This window comes from Staurois parvus, unplaced genomic scaffold, assembly GCF_062004578.1.
Source record: "Staurois parvus isolate SC_StPar_1 unplaced genomic scaffold, SC_StPar_1.0 ptg000145l, whole genome shotgun sequence".
NCBI classification, from domain to species: Eukaryota; Metazoa; Chordata; class Amphibia; order Anura; family Ranidae; genus Staurois; species Staurois parvus.
The window spans coordinates 294,603-309,705 of NW_028317941.1; the positions used below are offsets into that span (position 1 = coordinate 294,603).

The 15,103-nt window shown below is 40.5% G+C and overlaps 1 protein-coding gene across 1 annotated transcript in view; it reads left to right on the top strand.

The window, feature by feature from the left end:
* Nucleotides 1-15,103, top strand: part of BSDC1 (BSD domain containing 1) — a 44,721-nt gene that overhangs the window by 1,176 nt on the left and 28,442 nt on the right. The window contains exons 2-6 of the mRNA XM_089673817.1: nucleotides 9,153-9,213; nucleotides 11,221-11,337; nucleotides 11,591-11,758; nucleotides 11,842-11,896; nucleotides 13,988-14,103. Coding sequence (XP_089529943.1) covers nucleotides 9,153-9,213; nucleotides 11,221-11,337; nucleotides 11,591-11,758; nucleotides 11,842-11,896; nucleotides 13,988-14,103 — 517 coding nt within the window. The remainder of the gene's footprint in view (nucleotides 1-9,152; nucleotides 9,214-11,220; nucleotides 11,338-11,590; nucleotides 11,759-11,841; nucleotides 11,897-13,987; nucleotides 14,104-15,103) is intronic.

Here is a 15,103-nt window from a genome sequence, read left to right on the forward strand (position 1 = left end):
ATGTCATTCACTTAGGGGTTACATCTAACTTAAAGCGTATGTCAAGGCAAAAATAATGCAGTACATCCACATCAGCATTTTTTTTGCACAAAGCAGACAGATATAACAAAATTATTTTGATGATATATTAAAAAAATATGTGATCCCTCACCTTTTAAACAGATTCAGTTTAAAATAGAAATGAAAGGCTAAATATTTGTGTATAGATATGAAACATTTAAATGCCCTTTTCCCCTTTTATTTAAGTGATCACATATCCTTTGTTCTCAGCGGCATAAGGAGTTGGGGTAGAACAAACTGCAGCATACTGATCTTCCCAATGAATGGGTGTGTGTGCGCGGTTGAAGGGGGGGGTAGAGCAAAAGTCTGATCATTGGAGGAGAGCAGCAGGCTGAGTTTTCAGAACAGCACCACACTGACCACGCTGTGCCCTCATGCCTAGTGTAGTCAGTATTTAATTACTTGCCCTCCAGAGGATTTACCCTCCTTCCTGACCAGGCCATTTTTTGCGATACAGCGCTGTGTTACTTTAACTGCCAATTCTGTGCTCATGCTACGCTGTACATGAATTAAATTTTATGTAATTTTTTTCCCCACAAATAGAGCTTTCTTTTGGTGGTATTTGATCATCTCTGCATTTTTAATTTTTTGCACTATAAACAAAGACCGACAATTTTGGAAAAAATACAAAACAATATTTTTTACTTTTTGCTATAAAACATATCCAATAAATATAAACAAAAAAAGACCAACAATTTTGGAAAAAAAACCAAAAAAATATTTTTTACTTTTTGCTATAAAACATATCCAATAAAAAATTAAAAAAAAAAATCACATTTCGTCATAAATTTAGGCCAAAATGTATTCTGTTACATGTCTTTGCTAAAAAAAATCCCAATAAGTGTATATTAATTGGTTTACCTGAAAATTATAGCGTGTACAAATGGCGGTATTTAATATGGAATTTTTATTTACATTTTTTTATAGTAGTAATGGTAGCAATCAGCAATTTATAGCGGGACTGCAGTGGGCATTCTGTCACTGGGAGGGAACTGACTAACTGCCACTGACATCCCCAGCGACACTAATACAGTTATCAGCGCTGTTAAAAAGCACTGACACTGTCCTAATGACACTGGGCAGGAAGGGGTTAACATCTGGGGTGATCAAAGGGTTTACAGTGTGCTGTGTGTGTTTTACAGTGTGTGCTGTTTTACTTGGGAGACATGCTGCTTTGTATCTCCCTACTTTGCATTTCTTTTACATGTTTTGTTGCTATTCTGTCTCTCAGTGTTACAATACACCTACCATTCGATTTTTAGACTGATCATTTCTTTGTGAGTGGGCAAACATTCAAAATCAGCAGGGGATCAAATACTTATTTCCTTCACTGTACAAAGCTGCATGTCCATGCTGACAAGTGAGAGATCTGTGTTTACACACAGATGTCTCCTCTCTCAGCCCTGCCAACGATCACCAAGTCCCGGCTGGGACCCGGTGATTGACAACCCCAGCAGCCAATAGTGGCGCAGGTAGGGCAGCGTGCGCCCCCTACCTGGAAATGCAAATCGCGTATATATATATACTTGATCTTACTCAGCCGTGCCGCTCTGTAGCAGTACTTCTGCTATAGGGCAGAGGGAAAGTGGTTAATAGGAAATCAGAGGCACTGACAAGAACACCAGGGACTTCACACAAAAGAAGCAATACAAAGAGAACAGGATACTTTTTCATACAAGTACATGGTACAGCAGGCACATATCATTAATATGAAATGTTCGGTTTACATAAGGAGTAAATAAGAGAAGATAACTGTGAGGATTTACATACTCCATACATTCTAAAGCTATTTTAGGTGGAGCAGTGGTATTTTGTTTCTGACATTAGTTTGGGAAGTGTTTTTGACAAATGTGGAATGCAGTGTTTTGAATTTTTAGTTGGATCTTGCGGATCAGTGTACACTCAACAGGGATTTATAGCTCTGCATCCTGGCTACATCAGGCTGTAGCAAACCAAGTGCCCCCCACCCACCTGATATATATTGGGCTAATTGAGGCACTGATGTGGCTGTGTGCATTTTGCTGAGTGCACTGCAATCATCTCACCATGTCTTATCAAGGAACTTTGCACCGCATTTGCTAAATTGATAAGTGCAGTCTTGTGCAAGAAGTGCTGAGATAATCTGTTAGGCAGCTGTCTACATTTGCCAAAGCTGACTTCACTTGTCCGTGTATAGTAACCTGAAATAGTCTGTACTAGCTTTCAGTTACAAGTATGCCTTTGACATTTTGATATAAAACCTTATATACTGGTCATAGAAATAATCACTTTTTTGTGTTCTTTTCTGTTGTAATAATAGTAATCAGCCATTTTATCAATCTAACCTTGGTTATTTGCCTTCTATGTTCGAATTACTTGGATTTTATTAAGGGAGCCTTTGTTGAGGAAGTATGGAGACCACCAATGCTGAACCTCTGAAAATGCTAGTTACCTGACCCTAATGCTGATATAATAACTTTGGTATTTTGATTCACTAACTGGGAATTAGCATGTCCATCAGGATTTTTAATCTTTTCTTCATTTGCTGAATGTTTGTTCGATAGCAATGGCTGTCCCCACATTTTTGTCAAAACATTGTTCCTTTGCTCCTGCTAAGTGGAGCAAACTTCTGTCTACTTGCCTCCAAGTGCTTGCAGTACAGTGTCCGAGGTGTGACGATTGCAACGTCAGACCCAGCCCTTCTCACTAAACTCGTGACCGAAGGACTAGCCAATATAAAACTGCGGTGTCACGTGCGTAACAATGCCACTCCCAGCTGCACCCTGCACAAAGATTTTCCAGCTCACTGGACCACAATCCATGTACCGGCAGCCTGGGAGCGATTGTAACTGGGTCAGGTTAATTACGCAATTGACCCTTCACACTGCCACCACCTCCTTTTTGTACAGTAACAATAACACTATGATGGTTGAAATAATCGTCTGTATACCACTGTCACCGCAGACAGGTTATACAGAGGGTTAAACACACACAGTAGTGTTCTTCAGCGGCATGAATTCGTGTTTGCATTAAAGAGCTTTAGAAACAGTTCAACACTTTCAGAAAGTAAGATTTGTTACTAAAAGGTCAAAAGGGTGCAATAAAAATATTTACAGAAAAAAGATGTAACCAATATATATATATATATATATATATATATATATATATATATAAATATACAGAGAACAATAGCACAGCAAAGAGAAAACAGGAAGGAGTTTAAAGGGTTAAAGTACTTGCCAGTTAGCCTTGGTTTTAAGCAGCTTCAAATTTCATGACCAAAAGGATGCTTTGATCTCCCACTGCTAGTTTCGATGTTAAGGCAGGGAGATCTTCTTCTCTCTCACCACACCAAGCATAACAGCCTTTTTCTAGAATCTTAGCAGGGTGTCTCCTTACAACAAAGAACCAATTGCCTTATTTGGGGAGGGAAGTGTAGGCGGAGACTTAAGTTATGACCAGATACTCTCATAGCTGCTATTAAGATTCATAACTTTTCCTAGGTACATGTAACATTCCACCCGCGGGTAGATTAATATGCAGACGCATCTGCGGAACGGTTAGATATGAAATATACGCTTGAATGGTTCAAGAGATATACTTTTCCGCTTTTCTATGTATGCCAGCTAAGGGGTGTAACATACCAGGGGAATGGCCTCAAACTGAGCCTTCCGAATATAGGCTCCATGTTTAGGTAATTATGTCCTACGTGAAGATATCAACTTATATGAAAAGTGAGTTTTTAAAACTAAGTCTGTTTTTACGACCCCTTGGAAGGTCTTTTGAAGTTCAGTGAGGGACTTGGTTTATACTTTTACGATGTGCCAGATTGCGCAGTTTCTTAGACAGCTAGGCCCCAGCTCCCTTGGGGGTTTTATAGCTCGGAGCTTCCTGCTGTGCTTTGGCTGCCTGTGACCTCTGCCAACACACGCTGACCACATTTCACTCAACAGAGAGGTAGGGGGGATGATCAAAGAGGGGGAGAAGGGTCTAAAAGATGGAGGGTTGGAGCAAAATGGTTGAACCGTGTCCATCTCTGTGTGTACACTTGCTACACTGGGGGCTTCAAAACCTGGGATGCTGTAGAATGCAAAATAGCAACCTGGATACTGTGGCCAAGAGCTGGGCACTGCCTGGTTTATGAGGTTTCCATTTATGAAGATGGGCTAGTAGTGAAGCAAGAGAGAGCACGAGAGCTGCTTGCTGTTTACATATCAGTGTCATGAATTTAGGGGCTTATGGGGTACTCTGGAAGAAAGTTGACTGACATGAAGGCATCTGGAGATAACTGCTTAGCTGGAGTAAAGGTTTGCTTAACATTTCAACTTCACTCAAAACAGTTTTCTTTATTTTATATCTTGGGACACAGAGCATCTTCATATCAATGGCGAATGGGTTATACTGCTACTTTCAGGTTATTGGACACTGGCAAAAATAGACAGGAGATCCCCTTCTAGGCATAACCATTCCCAGTTAGGTAAGAGTTTCATTTTTTGCTAGTCTCTTAGATGATGTTCATGTCTTTGCACAAAAGAATAGCTAGCTTCTGAATGGTTCCACCTGGGATAAGGAGACTAGCTTTTTTTCCAGATCCATTTCCCTATGGTTTTTCTACGTTCATAGGAATGGTACCTGGACCCTGCATTGGACATGCGGGGATAGCCAGCACTGGACCCTGTTGAATGGGATCCTGCACACTGATATATTGCCTGTGGACTGATAGAGTGCTATACAGGTCCAAGGCAGTGGTCTCCAGTTGAGTCCCTGAAGGCTCTTAGTAGCAAAGTCCATCATGATAGGGGAAGATTGGACCCTAGGGGGGTCCTGTAGTATGGATTGGTGCGTTCCCTGGGGTAATCCCTGCTGGTACCGTCTCTTGGTGACCCCAACCTGAGCAGAGACTCTAGGCACCAAATGCAGGAAATGGAGAGTTTTTCTCCTCCCCTTGCATTCACTCAATATCTGGGTGACTCAGGAGTGAACAGTGTGGCCAAGATCTCACGAGTGGGCTGGAGTACCCTGGCAGTGGTCACCTTTACTGCATGTGTTATTGGCAGTAAAGGATGAGGGTAGTTCAACTGGTGCAATTACTGGAGTGGTGCTTTGGTGGGACTACAGGTCACAGCAGGCCAACTGTTTTTGGCAATGCAGGTCACAGCAGAGTATCCTGACTAGAGGTCGCAGCAGTGCATTTCTTGTGAGACTTCAGGTTGCAGCAGAGCCTTCATCTTGGGACTGAAGGTTGCAGCAAGTATTGTATATCACTTTTCTTTGTGGGGGCGGGGGCACTGGCAGATTTAAGGGGAAATCTCTTGGGTAACCAGCCCACAGCTGTTTATTAGTTCAGTGTCCTCGGGTGACTTGGACTTGATATATGTCAACAGGCCCTGTCTCGATGGCAGAGAGGAGGGGATGTAAGGGGTAAAGGTTCCCAAATACCTTCAAAAGGTAGTAAAAAACCTGGATGCAGCCAGCCCCCCATGCAATGTGTTCCTTGGGAGTCAGTTTTTTCAATGTTGTTCTGACTCCTTCCACCTATCTGGTATTTCCACTACTTCTGGGGCACCTTCCTCCAGTTCCTTTGTAACAAGGGAGGAATTCACATCTGCTATTGCTGGTGTACAGCAGCAGCTTTGGAGAACATTTGTTGATGTGGACCACCTTGGTCGCATGCAATAGTGTCCCCTCTCTTTATTAGTGGAGGAGGCACCAGTAAAGAATGAGGTAGAGGGAGATGAGAATGTTCTGTTAGAAGGGGAGGCAGAAGAATCCTCATCTGAGGAGTCTAGTCCTGAAGAACACCTAGAGCAGGGTTCAACTCAGTCCCAAAATGCCTTTTGAGCTTTCTAATGGAATTTGTCTGGGCTAATTTGAAGTTAATTCCTGAATCCTCTACTCCAAATTTTACAAGATTTGGATCGTGGTGTATGCCACAGCACCCTCATTTCTTCCCTGTACTTCCTCATTAAAAGGATTTTTTGCATGCAGACTGCACTCACCACGACAAGATGTTTTTTTTGTCAAAAGTGTTCACTATCAATACCCCTTGGAGAATGATTTCACTACGAAATGGAGTATACCTTCATTGGATCCGCCAGTCTCTCCAACGCAACAAGACCCTCCCATGTCTAGTGAATGAGGTTCCTGTATATAGGGATGTCTCGAACAAACCTCTGCAGTCTTTATTTAAGGCCTCTTTTGCACTGGTGGGATCAGCTTTACAACCATTGATTGCGACTGTTGGTGTGTGTCAAAACCTTAAGATTTCGGCTTGTCTCATTACAAGAAAGATGGATCCTGTTATTGGTAATACCAGAACGAGCAGAAACCTTGACGATTATCCACTTACTCTTAGCTTATCAGTGATTGTCTTAAAGGTTAAGTTCACCTTTTAAACAAAAATAATAAATGCACATTTTTTTGCAGGTAAACATGTAAGGTAAATCATGTTCCTGCACTGACTGTGGTCTATTTTTCAAGTGAAGAACATTGGCAGGCAGACTTTCTTTGTCACTGACAACTGTCTCTGGAGGAGTAGGCTTTTCACTCAGAGGTGTTCAATTACTTTGACAATGGGACACCTCAGATGTGGATTTTCTGGCTTCCAGGTTCAATGTAGAGCTGGACAGATCGTCTCCATGACCAGGGATCCTCAAGCATTTAAGTGGATGCTTCGTTGAAACTGCGGGGTCAGTTCTCACTAATTTATTGAGGCCTTTCCACCCTTACAGCTTCTAAATGGTCTGCTTCACAAGATTCAAGTGGAAGAAGTTCTAATGATTCTGATTGGTGGACGACCTTTGGATCCTTCCAAATTGATCTGACCTTCCATTGTAAGGTCCAATCTTCATGACTATTGAAGTCAGAGTCCTGAGAGACAGGTTGCTTCACATTCCTTGGTGTGTGCCTTTCTGCAAAGCTTTGCATGCATTGTTTCACCAGTTAGGACTCAGCTGACTCTATGGGGTTTATTTACTGAAGCTGGAGAGTCCAAAATCAGACTCCCTTCTGCATAGAAACCAATCAGCTTCCAGGTTTCATTGCCAAAGCTTCATTGAACAAGCTGAGGTTAGAAGCTGATTGGTTTCTATGCAGAAGGGAGTCTGATTTTGGACTCTCCAGCTTTAGTAAATAAACCCCTATGAGACCTCAACTCTGTACTTCTGACTCACAAGGTTAATTTTTTGGTTGACATACTTCAGCTTGAAGTGTTCTGGAATTGGTTGCTGTTTTCTATAAGGAACCGTTCTTGATGCTCCACCTTGATAAGCTGGTTCTACTGATTCAGCAGTCATTTTTACTTATGGTGGTTTCTTCATTCTCTCTCTGCCAGGACATTGTGTTGCCATCTCTCTGGGACAAGGCTCTTCACACTTTGGATGTGATTCATGCTGTCAGGTGTTAGCTGAAGTCAACTATGGCTATTTGTCTGTCTTATTCCGGCTTTGTGCTTCCTGAGGGACCAATGAAGAATTACACTGCTTCCAAGTCTACTAATTCTTGATGGATCCATCAGCTTATTTCTCAGACTTATTGGGAATGATTTACTAAAACTGGAGAGTGCAAAATCTGGTGGTGCAGCTGTGCATGGTAGCCAATCAGCATCTAACTTCAGCTTGTTCACATACGCTTTGATTAAAAAAAAAAAAAAAAAATTGAAAGCTGATTTTGCGCAATCCAGGTTTAGTAAATCAACCCCATTGTCTAAAGGGCAAAATTACACCATTTTCGGTGACAACTCATTCTACCTGGAGTGTGGGTGCTTTCTGGTATATTTAGCATCCGGCTTTGGTAGCTCAAGTTTGTAAAGCTGATACCTTTTCTCCGGATGAGAGGTTTTCCAAGATCTAGTGATACTCAGTCTAGCTTCCAAAAGAATGTGGATGACAGAGTGTTTAGCATGGGGGTTAATGCTGTCAATATTTAAATTCAGTAATGCTAAATCCAGATTTAGGGGAACAGAGGACCGTGCAATAGCAGCTAAAATTTGAAAAATCGTAGACCAGAAGTTGTTTAGGAGCGGACAACGCCAAAAGATGTGAATAAAGCCCCCAGGGTTCCCGCAGTTCCTCCAGCACAAAGGGGATACGTGGTTATTAAAACGGGAGTGAGATACCATCTAAGGGATATTTTTTCTGTTAATTGGCAAAGTGTCGAGCAGCAGGTGGCTTGGTAAATTGATTGAAATGCGTGAAGCCATTGTTGCTCAGTATAAATGTAAGCAAGACCGTCCTCCCATTGGAGAAGTGGTCTAACCTTGGTAAATGATTTCTTTTGGTTTAAGATATTGTAGAAAAGTGAAATACCTTTGGTTTCAGTAGTGGAGCGAGAGATATAGTTCCAGACGGGTTTAGGAAGTTTGTAAAAGGGGTAGGATTGTTTAGATAGGCAATGGGATATCCTAAGGTCAGTTCATATTTTTAAAAAGTTGTACCAAGTGGATGTTAGAGCTTCTGAGGATGCTATCAGGTTTTAACCTGTTCTGGTTTGGTTATGTGGGCCGGTTGGCTTGTTGAAATATTACCCTCCCCTTGTATTCAATGCTTTGGGACATCCCTATTATCCTGGGTATGAAAATGCTCTGTGGCCCATGATGTATGATAAAGAAAATTGGGTTTTTGCTTCTCTTGGAGTACATCATGGGACACAGGGAGCCTGCCCCCTCTTCCTTTGGTTCATGGCTTGCTAAAAAAACTGAAGCCTTGCCTAATATATACGGGTTACATCTAGGAGGGAACTTCCAGTCTTTTTTTTTTTTTGCCAGTATCCAGTCACCTGAAGGTGACAGCATAACCCTATTGTCACAAATATGAAGATGCTCTGTGTCCCTTGGTGTACTCCAAGAAAAAGATTTTACAGAACTAAAAATATTTTTTTTTTTTTTTTTTATTGGATAGAGTGCGGAATGGTTGACATCCCTTTGTTGCTGTCATTGGCCTGGAAAAAACAAATGATTATAAAAATGTTTTTGATATACAATAGTTCTGCTTAAAAGAAAACATTTCTTTATATGAAGGGATAAGGCAGCCTTCTGTAACTACATATATTTTCATCATGATCTGTACTAACACACATCTGTATGCACATAAAATTGTATATGTCTTTCTTGCCAGGGAGGATGGGGGCTGGTGGAGAGGCTGGCTACAGCAGAGTTACAACAGCGTACGAGACAAGGTAAATGCTGAATCTCATGTTTCTGAATCCATCTAAAGTTGTGAATAGCAGTTGCTTTTAGAATAGTTTGCCAGGTAGTGTAAGGGTTCACAGCAGAAAAAAAAAACATAGCTATAGCTGTTAAAAGTGGACTGGAATCCTTCTAGATCACTTCAGGCTGGCCTCTTTTGCAGGTAAAGCTATATAAAACATTTAAAAATAAGTGCTTATGCTATTTGAAATCCAGGAATACACTGTCTCTCCCTGCTCTGCACATGCTCAGTTGCTCTGTATTTTTTGTCACTGTGCCAGAAACGTAGAGGCCGATCTGCTGACAGACTAAAGATTTACTGCTGCTCTGAGCTTCAGAAAAATGGCAGGCTCAGGGATGTGAAATGCTGGAGGCAATTTACAACACACACTAATCTTGGTAGCACCATTGATAAATTGGAATGTAAGTTCCTTGCTAAAGAACATTATTATCAATTTTTTATGGGTAAAGTTCCTCTTTAAAGTGATTATATGGGCTTATCTTTAGAGGGGGGAATGGCATGATAATATGGAACAGTTAATGATTTATTGATAGCTGTCAATTTAGTATTTTTTACTGTTTCCACATGTTTGCTTTTATGTAACCCTAAAGTTTAAGGTTAGGTCACTTTACTCAGACATACATTCAAGAGAGAGACCGTGGCAATAATATTAGTATGAATGTACCTATAAGCTATAGCAGGTCCTGTGGCTTCCTGGTTCCAAATTACTTTACCTGAAGTTACAACGTTGGTGCACTATGTTGCTGCCATCAACAGAGTCTTCAGGTAAAGTGAATGAAAATTCTGTACCCACAGTACCAAGCTATTTCAGCTCACGGCACCTAATATGCTGGCTCCTGATACTGTCTGCCATTAATCAGCTACAATTCCATGGATGTCACTTTACTATGTGTGATGTATACAAAGTTATGATTTTCTTGATAACTCCCATCACTCAAGGGTGTTGGACAGTGGGAGCTTCCAGTATTGATGGAGTCTTGTTTGTAATGTAAAGCAGTTGTTCCAAGATGTTCTTTCAGCACATCTGAAAGAGCGCATAAACCACTCTCTAGTCAGATGCAACTTAGGGCCCATGTACATGGGGCGTTTGGAAAACTCTTCTGCCTGCTGGAAATTGACTACTAGAAAACGTAGGTTAAAAAACATCAGTTTTGCCGTGTTTGCATACCGTGTTTAGCTGCGTTTATGCGCATTTGTAAATAATTAACTATATTAGACATTTTGAGAGAAATAGAGCATAAGCAGAGAGAGCAGTATGTGTTGAGATTACCTGTCTTTTCTGGTTGTATTCACTATGCATCCCATCCAGGAGTGGACTGACCATTCAAGCACTCGGGCACTGCCCGAGGGCCCGGGGTCAGTAGGAGGCCACATGAAATGCCCCTGGTACCTTTTTTATAGGCTTTTTTTGGGTGTGCTTTGAGTGTGGGCAAAGACACAGGGGCCCCATGATCCCCTATTGCCTGGGGGCCCCATGAGTTGTCAGTCCGCCCCTGATCCCATCATGAGCATAATTCAGCACGTTCTACTATTTTTTCCTTCAAGTGAAACCTGGAACTGAATGCACTGGTGTACTAGATCCATTTGAATACATGGAAAACGCTTTGCATGCATTTTTGATGAAGAAAAAAGGCTCTGGATAGCATCTGGGTATGGACCTGTCAAAAACCCTGTCTAAACACTAACGTGGTTAACTACGTTTACACGAGTTTACAGGCGTTTGTAAAATCTACTCCTGAACGCAATTGGTGCGTTAAAAAAAACGACTGTAAACTCAACTGCCTGTAAAAAAACTGTGTACATGGACACATAGGAAAACATAACGGAGAGTTCAGGAGCTGTTGAAAAAAATGCTCAACAGCTCCTGAACGTCAGTTTAGCAGCTGCAGTGTACATGAGCTCCAAATGGAGAGCATGTAAAATGTATTTTCTTTGTTTTTGTGGGAAAAACATACTGACTTTACTGTGTGCTTAGTCTGCAGAGGCTTTGGAGTTTATGAAAAGAGATCTATCAGAGTTTTCCCGGGTCGTGCAGCATGACACAGCTTGCACTATTGCTGCCACAGCCTCTGTTGTCAAAGAGAAACTGGCGGTAAGTGTGAAACAATTCATGACAAGAATAAATAATGATGATGAGAAGCTGTTTCTTATGCATCTATTTACTGATCACTTTGCCTCAGCTATAGCTATACCTGTGAGTTTCTTCCATGAAGGTATGTTCTGATGCAATGGTTAGCTTTCTAAATGGTTAGGTGACAGGTCTCCAAATTATAACTGTGGAAATGTGTTTTTCTTCTGTTTTTTCTTTGTTTGGAAATGACAAGTAGCATATTTTGTGTCTGTAGGTGGAAGGATCTTCAGGAACCACAGAAAAAGTGAAGAAAGGTCTTTCAGATTTTCTAGGAGTCATTTCTGACACATTTGCTCCATCCCCTGATAAGACAATTGACTGTGATGTTATTACACTGATGGCCACACCTTCTGGAACAACAGAGCCATATGACAGTACTAAGGTATACATAATTAGTAATCATTTGGTGAGCATCAGCAATATTACCATTTTTTTTAACATATTGCCTTTTTTTTCCCTTTTCAGGCACGTTTATACAGTTTGCAGTCTGATCCAGCAACATATTGCAATGAACCTGATGGTAATTCATTCAAACTGAAGTTTTGACTTAAGAAATAATAGCCAAAATACTAACTGAATACACACTCATTAAAATTCTTGACTTGACTAAAGTATATTTAAAGCTGAATTCCTGTCAAATTTGAAAAAATACAGAAATAATGCAGTTATGCACTCATTGAAAATAATAGGCAGAGGGGGACAGCAATGGGAGCTAATCAGGTGTTGCATGCATAAGTGCTGGCAAAGGGGCAGATCAGAGTGAGCAGATGTGCGAGCTAATTCTGGTCCTTCACTGTACAGTCACAGGCTGGGATCTGAGAAGTGACAAAGTTGTAATGTTTAAATGCAACAGATAAAGATCAGGTCACCAGGCTGACTGGGCTTTGTGACAGGACTGTTTAACTCCCAGGACTGAATGGACAGAAGTAAAAATCCTCTGGCAAGTAACACAGTTCTCATATATGTATTTTAACTACTTATTTAGTTGTTTGCCTATTATTCAGCTTTAAACATCAGCAAAGGTTCTTGAACCTGCAACATAGTTTCAGTGTATACTGTTTAAAGGATAACGTTCACCTTTTGGGAACGTGTTACATTTTTACAAGTTCCCCGTACTAGCTGTCACTTTGAAAAAACATCATGGCCATGCAGGGCTCCACCAACACGGCTGTGTCATTCATTCATAGTGTTCTGTGAATGAATGAACTACAAGTCCTATCATCCTTTGTGGCTGTTGGCTTGTAGTTCTCAATGCAGATATACTGACAGGTCTGCAGGAGACCTGCATGGCAGCAGGGATCTGCTGATCGCTAATGCAATGCTTTACAGGCTCCTGCAACCACAAATAATAAATGCACATTTTTTTAACTGCAAAAAAAAATGTGCATTTATTATTTTTGTTCAAAAGGTGAACTTCTCCTTTTAAGCTCTTAAAATGTTTTTATCTGCCTGGAATCCAGCATTCAGAATGTCTTCTAACTTCCAGCTCCCTCTTGTAATAGGTGAGATGCTTGATGTGTAAATGTTATTTCTGGGTCAGTGGCTCACTCAGTAGTAGTGAAGCAAGATTATTGAAGATATCATTGGAGCATGCACCTTTTACTGTGTATGTATGGCAAAGATGATCATTAGATAAATGGTTCATCACAGTCACTGGAAATATTTGTTCATTTCTTCATTAGGATAGGTTACTGTATGGTAGTGTCTACACAATGTTTGATGTTACACTACCTATGCACAGAGATCAAGGGGAGGATATATTTCTTTCAATATCCAGTTATAAGTCTGTTTTTCCTCACCTGTATATGGATCTGATGCTCTAGTAAAGTTACAGTGGAACCAAACTTTAAATGTCAAAAATTGCTGGCAGGTAGATTTTTATTGCAGACTGTGTATGTCTCTATCTAGGGGATAGGTCTGACAGTGTGCAAGTATGCTCTATATACTCACACATTATAGCAGCTGCTCCAGGAGCCATGCTGTGGATTACATTTTGCTTCAATGGCCTCATAACAGAATATTTCCCACCTGATAAAGATACCTGTATGTACTGCAGTTAAGATGTGGACTTCCAGCATTTTGCAGCACATGATGGCAAAACCTTTTTATTTCCTAAGATTGCTTAAACATCTACAATTAAATTGTGTTTTATAAGGGAGTTGGCTGCCTTGTCTCAGCTCTTGCACAAGTGAAAGCTGTGAAGCAAGTGAGCTGTTTCCGAATTGGGACTTTCAGTTAAGATGAGGGGTAGCTGTAAGTTAACAAGCTATTCTCTTGCCTGGTTAAAAAGCAGAAATAATTTAATACAGTAAAAGAATATGGTTCACATGGAATGTGCAGTCGTTTAAGGGTTGGACCCTGTATTGGTACAAATGTGCTACTTCAGCAGCTTGTGATACTTAGGAAATGGCAAGAATATACAATATTTTGTGCATTATATATGACATTCCTTTGATATTTTTATGGATTTGCCAAAATATATGCTTTTTCTTAAGGCTGTCAAGTTAAAATCTTGCCTCATAGTTTTGCCCTGGTTACTGACCTTTTGAAAAACTTGTCCAGACTTACACAAAGATTACAACTCTTACAAAACACAATTTACATATTACAGGCCCTCTTGAGCTGTTTGATGAATGGTTAACCCACTGGGACTCAGAGCAACGGAAAGCAGAAATATCCGAACTTCTAGTTTCAAGCCCTTCAATCCGCGCGCTCTACACCAAAATGGTATGTGTGTTTTGTAGTTCTCTGTGTATGCCATTTTACATGCAGACCACTTTCTCAGAATTGGAGTTCAGAGACCTGTAATGTTTCTCTTCCTGAAGCAAACATCTAAGCTGATTGAAAAGCTAAGACAGAATAGATATTGTGGCTAGGGCTCTTAAAGTAGAACTATAGGCAAAACCTTTTTTTTTTTTTACATTTTGGAATGAGTAAGGGAAGATCATAATCCCTGTCAGTGTATTTTTTGCCATCTGTGTTTTGTTGGGGAGAATTCCATTCACTTCTGGTCCTATTGCCAAAACAGGGAGTGAGAGGCAAATTAAAGTGGTAGTAAACTCTAGATTTATTTTTTTTTCCATTAAAATTAATAATATACAACAGGGTTGTGGAAATTTTTGAAAATATACTTGTCCAGGGACTAAATTGGGGTTCCAGTCTACTTGTCCCTTATGACAATCTGCTTGTTCAGATTTAAAAAAAAAAAATAACCAAAACCGTATTTAAATCTGAGGTGCTTTTAGGAATGTCTGGGGCTATTAAAATCAAAAGGAGCTTTTTGGCGACTTAAATGTTTAATATTTTTGCCATTGTGCTGTTTATCTCCTCCTCCCTTCCTGCATGTCTCCAGCACCGTACCTAGGGACTAGCAGGGAGGAGCAAGTCCTTGAAGTGCACCGATTGGGTGTTCCTCAGGAAAGAGGAGTGTCGGGCTTCTCCTTATTCCCTTTTGCTGCCAGAACTGTTTTTGCGGGGTTTTTTTTGTACAAATTTAAAAAAAATCATTTTAGGCTTGAAGATTACACAAAACCCCCAAACATGTTTTCTGAAAGCAGAGACCCTAGAGAATAAAATAGTGGTAGTTCCAAATTTTTATGCCGCATGATATTACCACAAAATTTCAGTAACAAATACACTTAAGTTAATTTTGGGGCATAAAAAAAAGAAATTACCCTATTTTTTTGTAAATATGAGGTTGCACCGAGTAAATAGATATCCTCCGACA